The 6,057-nt window shown below is 42.6% G+C and overlaps 1 protein-coding gene across 1 annotated transcript; it reads left to right on the forward strand.

Annotated features, from left to right (window-relative positions):
• The first annotated feature begins 1,691 nt into the window (after nucleotides 1-1,691).
• slc25a16 (solute carrier family 25 member 16) lies at nucleotides 1,692-5,819 on the forward strand. Its single transcript, XM_070915586.1, has 9 exons — nucleotides 1,692-1,785; nucleotides 2,722-2,814; nucleotides 2,908-3,041; nucleotides 3,251-3,314; nucleotides 3,777-3,898; nucleotides 4,096-4,162; nucleotides 4,263-4,425; nucleotides 4,582-4,650; nucleotides 5,531-5,819. The coding sequence occupies exons 1-9, from the start codon at nucleotides 1,692-1,694 to the stop codon at nucleotides 5,685-5,687; spliced, it is 963 nt and encodes a 320-aa protein (XP_070771687.1). The 3' UTR covers nucleotides 5,688-5,819.
• Nucleotides 5,820-6,057: the final 238 nt, after the last annotated feature.

A 6,057-nucleotide genomic window follows, 5' to 3' on the forward strand; every position in this document is an offset into this window, starting at 1 on the left:
ATAAAGAAAATCCAATGCACCTATACACAATATAATCTTTTAAATGAAGATATCATAAAATCAGAATGCTACACAAAAACAAATACTTTAGCTTTCTGAGTGGCTTACACGGCTTTAACAGTTTAAAGGGCAGGCATGTTGAGGAGTGGGCTCTGACCGGAGGTCGGATCCTGTTTTCGTCTTTCTGACTGGCGGAAGAGGGGGTTATTACCGTGTAAAAACGCCTTCAACGTCGCTGTTTATTATTATTTTTGCACTTGACCGCTGTCATTTAAAGCGCCGTGTAGATACATGTTGTTTCATAGCCCGCGAGGTTTTATTTACACGTTTACGGCAGAAATGCTTTACATACCAGAGAGAGACAGTTGCACTGTCTGAACTGCTAATAATACTCCGCTCCAGCGAGACAGCGAGACCTTGTATTGGTTTCCCTCCTCGGCAAATATAGACTGCTGGCAAGTTCAATCCTCTCACGTCGATGACACATGGACATGATACTAGCACCAAGATGAACACACATCGAGCGGAATAGACGGTTTTCAAAGTGCACCGTGTAGTCTTTGCGGAGAACGACACCCGTTAAAATGTAAATCCCTCTTATGTCAATCCATTCAGGGCTGCCCCGCTCACTCTCCCTCCACCAGACGCAACCTACGGTCTCCGCTGGCTAAAAACTCGTCGTCGGCACTGGAGGGAAGAGTGGACAAGAAAACCTGGAATGGAGTAGCTGTCGCTTGTCCCAGTGCTCCTAGCACCGTGTGTTTTAGCAAGTGGACACAGGGGTGTGCTAAAAATCACCGGATCACCAACATAACGCCAGTTGATATGGATAATTAATCGTTTATTGTACGTTAATGTTAGCAAGCTAGCTAGCTTTAAAAAAAAACGGAACACACAGAGGATTGTGTATACATTATAAAATTTCTGTTATTAATGTCAAATTCATCTCACCAGCGACCTGCGTTGTAATAAATTTGACTATTATATATGATATTGCAAAGCAATACTAGACTATTCCCCCGCTAATAAGTCGCCCCCCCTCCCAACCTCCCCTAGGCTAACGTCATTGTGCGTCATTAACATGCGACTGTTTTCGTCCAGTCAGTCGGTCAGCCGTCTACAAACGAAGGACACGGATGTGGTTACGCGAATCTCGAAAGTGCCTCTGATTCATTCATATGTACAATTTCTGTCAGGTTTTCAACTGAAACAGTGAACGACGAGCTCCTCAGTGCGATACCACCCGGGGTCCATGGTAACGCTTCATTTTAACAGCCAAGACTATCACGAGGAAGTAAGGAAACGAGAGAAGCTGGCAACTCAGCGAAGGAGGAACATATTTGTCGAACAGATTTCATCTGAACGACCTTCCACTTTGCTGTTTTGGCGCCTCTAACAGTTTATTTTATTTTGTGAGTATCCCTTTTTAACATATACCCAGGGGTGCTGTTGTCTCATAGCTTATAGAAATCTACCTGCTGGTTGTGGCCACTAACCTTAACAGTTATGTCCCATTGGAAATCATGACTTGAACTGAACCTTACACCCGACAGGACAGTGTGATTTGCTCATAGAGATATTTGCCAGGGTGTTGAAAGATATGCTCTGTGTTGCTCATAATCACATGTGCATTTACAGTATTCTTCCTGTATTATACAGCCATGGATGTGGCAGATTCCTGAGCAGGAAGGATGACATCGGAGGCTGCGGTCGCCACACCTCCTGCCGTAAGCAGCACTCCAGCCAAGAGGGACTACTACTGGCTCCGCTCCTTTGTAGCTGGAGGTAGGATCTGACTCATCAGTTTGTACCATCGCTTTCTGGTCTGAGATGATTAACTCAAGGTAGAATTTGACACCAAGACACAGGTTCAGACCTTTGTGGCTGCAAGACTGCATCCCTTTACCATAGAAACACTTTCTCCCTTGCTTTACTGTCTCCTGCTTTCTTTTGTGACCCAGAAACTGATGTTTGCACTGCCATCCTACTGACTTTAATCATACTGTACTTAAATAGGTTCCTTCATCAAAACCTTCATAGCAGCTTTGTTAAAAAGAAGATAACTTCCCCTTCCTCATGCCTCAAACCACATGCAAGCCCTTCAGAAACAATGAGACATATGTGTCGACATACGACTGCTGAATGTGTACCAGCTCTGGAGATACCATTCCTCTGCTGACACTGATCTCTGACCTCCCTTTGGAAGCGACAATAGAATTTCCCTCCAATAAAGATGCCTGGCACATAGAAAAAGAACATGATGCAAGTGACCTCAAATACTCAACAACACTGTAACCATACCAACAAAAGTCCAATCCAATACTATTTGACTGGAGAATGTGGGTACTTTGTTACTAAATCAATAATTATTCACATACTATCCCTTATTATCCCCATAACCTTTACCCTTAAAGCATGCTGTGCTACCTTTAGCACAATAGCACAGTCTGCATGTGATGCCTAATTGAAACAAATGATCAAATCTGCAACATTCATGTAATCATAGTTTTTACAAACAGACACAAGCAGGATTTTGACATATTTTTGGTGTCCCATGCTCCATCTGCAGTTTCACATATGCCTGGGATTTTGGGCCTATTTCTTTGCTAGATTCACTCAAGATAAATAAATAAAACATGGACTCTCATTCTGCTGTGCTAACATGAAAAATTACATATTTAATAATAAACGTGTTGATGGTGTTTATCTGTTTTTGTTTAGGTGTAGCAGGATGTTGTGCCAAAACTACCATCGCTCCTCTGGACAGAGTCAAGATTCTTCTTCAAGCCCAGAACCCCCATTACAAACATCTAGGTGAAACAGCAGCAGCCAAACATGGAAAACCAATAAGAGTTCGTTTTCTCACATCTGTGCCACACGAGTCAAACTTCTGCTCTTTCTTTGCAGGAGTGTTATCCACTCTCAAAGCTGTGCCGAAGAAAGAAGGCTTCCTCGGCTTGTATAAGGGTAACGGGGCAATGATGGTCAGGATATTTCCTTATGGAGCCATCCAGTTCATGGCCTTTGACAATTATAAAAAGGTACAGTATGTACTTTATTGAACACTTTCAAAGGGCATTTTTTTATAAAAACTGGATGTTAGTAGAACTGATGATAGAGGTTGTTTAGGGAAATGCTATAATGACACTTTGCTACAGCTGAAGTGAAATAGACCTGTGCATTGTTTTTATTGGTGAAACTGTTGACCTTTGTTTCCTCCCTGCTGATGCCAACAATATTCCCTTTACAGCTGCTAAGTAAACAGATTGGGATCTCCGGACACATCCACCGCCTTGTGGCAGGATCTATGGCAGGTAAGATATCTTTCTCACTGATAAGACTCTTAGTCGGTGCCAGTTGGATATCATAGACATTGGGCCTGTAACTCTTTTCTTCTCATGTAAATGTATTGATTATTGGCAGAGCACGCATTGTTTTTTGTTCCTCTTGAATCATAGACTATATTTACATTTGTCACCTCATTACGAACTTTCTCATAATGTGACAAATACTGCATCACCACGATGCAAGTAAGTGTCACACCTTGTTATTGTGTGTTATTAAATCTTTAAAAGAAGATATTGAAGTGGTCAGGCTCCCAGTCTGCTTGCAACTTCCAGTGTACAAAGTGGAAAGTCAGTCGCATGAAATGAAACATAGCCACAGTGGATTTAGCAGCCACAATGTGTGAGATCTCAGTAAATCATGTCTAAGCATAACCATGGTCATAAACTGTGTGTTTCTGCATCGTTTACTCTCATGTTGTGTGTTTTCAGGGATGACTGCGGTGATATGCACCTACCCTCTGGATGTTATCCGAGCCAGACTGGCCTTCCAGGTGAAGGGAGAGCATCGCTACACTGGAATTGCCAATGCCTTCCACACCATCTACCTTAAGGTAGTGTGCTAGTGTTCAACTTCTCAAACAAACAAACACAGTCTTCACAAACATTATAGCCTTTCATTAAAAATGCACGAATGAGTATCAGTATGACTTTCAATGCAAGTTCTTTTTGTCAATATTGTCAGTAATGTATATTACTATATATGTATATCTGCCTCATACAATCAGACCTGTTTTTCTTCTATGTAAAGGAGGGCGGCGTCCTGGGCTTCTATAGGGGACTTACTCCAACACTGATTGGAATGGCTCCTTATGCAGGTGACTAGTGAGATTATGTCGCTGTGCAGAAGAACATAAGATGTCCTCCTTCACATATGTAATCAGTGTTCTTTGTCTCCCACCCGCTTTTATCCTCCAGGTTTCTCGTTCTTCACCTTTGGCACCCTGAAGAGCCTCGGCTTAAAGCATTTCCCAGAGCTGCTGGGGCGCCCCTCCTCGGACAACCCTGATGTCCTCATTCTGAAAACCCGCGTTAACCTGCTCTGTGGAGGGGTTGCCGGTGTCATCGCTCAGACAATAGCGTAAGTGCTGTCGGCAGGAGGCCAAGGAGCCTCAAGCTCGAGACTCACATAAAAGATGAGCTGACAAATGAGGCTGGTGAATTTGTGAGGATTGGCTGGAGTTTGTTATTGATTGCAATGACTTATTGATGGTCACATTGTGTTTTTTCTCATTAGGTACCCCCTGGATGTGGCTAGGAGAAGAATGCAGTTAGGATCTGTGCTTCCTGACTCTGAGAAATGTGTGTAAGTAACACCAATGTTCCTATTTCCATATTATGTTATACCATGATGTACTGCTGTGCCTGTCTGCGTGTGCAGTGTACTTCATAAGATAATGGTTAGGCAAATTTTTCCCATTAGATTCCTATCACTGAAGAATGCTTTTGTCATGTATTTTAATGGTCAAAGTGACAAAAACCAAGGAAAGAAACTTGTCATTAATAGGTTAAGTACTCATCTAGCTACAGAATTAATTAGCCTGAAGAAGTCAATAGTGCATCTCTAATTAGGGGAGTTGTTTAAAAAATGAGCATGTTTACAGTTGCCTCAGGCAGGTTGTTCTGCACTATGTAATATGGTGTCCTTGATAAATAATGTTTGGTCCTTGTTTCTCTCTTCTCAGTTTTTTAAAAAATCAGAAAAAGCACAAGGAGCTCTTGACGTTTGAATACAAGTTTTTTTTTACATTATTTGAGGCGTTCCCTTTTAAAATAGTTGATTCCACATTTGGTTTTGTAAGCAGAGTTTGATGAAGTGCGTGCTTACAATGGGAGGGAAAATTCCAGAGGTCGGGGGGCTGTTGACACTAGATAAAATTTCGAAGCCCAAAACTTTAAGGAGCAGAATAGCAACTGAGCTGTAAAACTACAGCAACATACTGTTGCCCTAACCCATACCTGTACAAGTTCACATGATGGCAGTCCAAACACTGCTCATTGTTCTTGCATTATCTGCTTTCCCTTATTATTAAGAATGCATTCACAAGCTCCAGTCAATACATCAGTGCCCTAGTAGGTCATATGTCTCCTACCTGGTTGTTTTTTACTTTTTAAGACCAAAAAAATGTAAAATCATTTTCTGATTTCTATCAAACTGTATAATTTCTTGTCTTGCACCTGAACAGATCACTGAGCAAGACCCTGAAGTATGTGTATAAGGAGTATGGGATCAAGAAGGGATTGTACCGAGGCCTTTCTCTCAACTACATCCGCTGTGTCCCCTCCCAGGCCGTGGCCTTTACCACCTATGAGTTCATGAAGCAGTTCCTCTACCTGAACTAGTCGCTGTTTTATACCTTCCAAGTCTGCACCTGGGCCCGTACGCTCCGAGTCATTAAGCAGATCGACCTCAGTGCTTCCCTCACAGAGTGATCGGAGGCTCACTCGCTACGTCTTAAACTCTTCAATGTGTAAATCGCCTTTTCCTTGAGTTCACTGAAGGCACCGGGGAAGTCAGTTAATGCTGAAACGAGAAACTGGATATCAGACAGTAAGGCGCTCCATGTCTGTCCTCTTTTGTTCCCTCTTGCTTCCTGCTTTTGTGACTCGCCACCTCTTAAGAGAGGATTTACTCACGACATGTGGCTTGAATTTGAGCAACTCCCTCATCACTGTCTCGATGGATACAGCGGAGCAGCGGCATCTTTGGTCT

This window comes from Enoplosus armatus, chromosome 12 (assembly GCF_043641665.1).
Source record: "Enoplosus armatus isolate fEnoArm2 chromosome 12, fEnoArm2.hap1, whole genome shotgun sequence".
NCBI classification, from domain to species: domain Eukaryota; kingdom Metazoa; phylum Chordata; class Actinopteri; order Centrarchiformes; family Enoplosidae; genus Enoplosus; species Enoplosus armatus.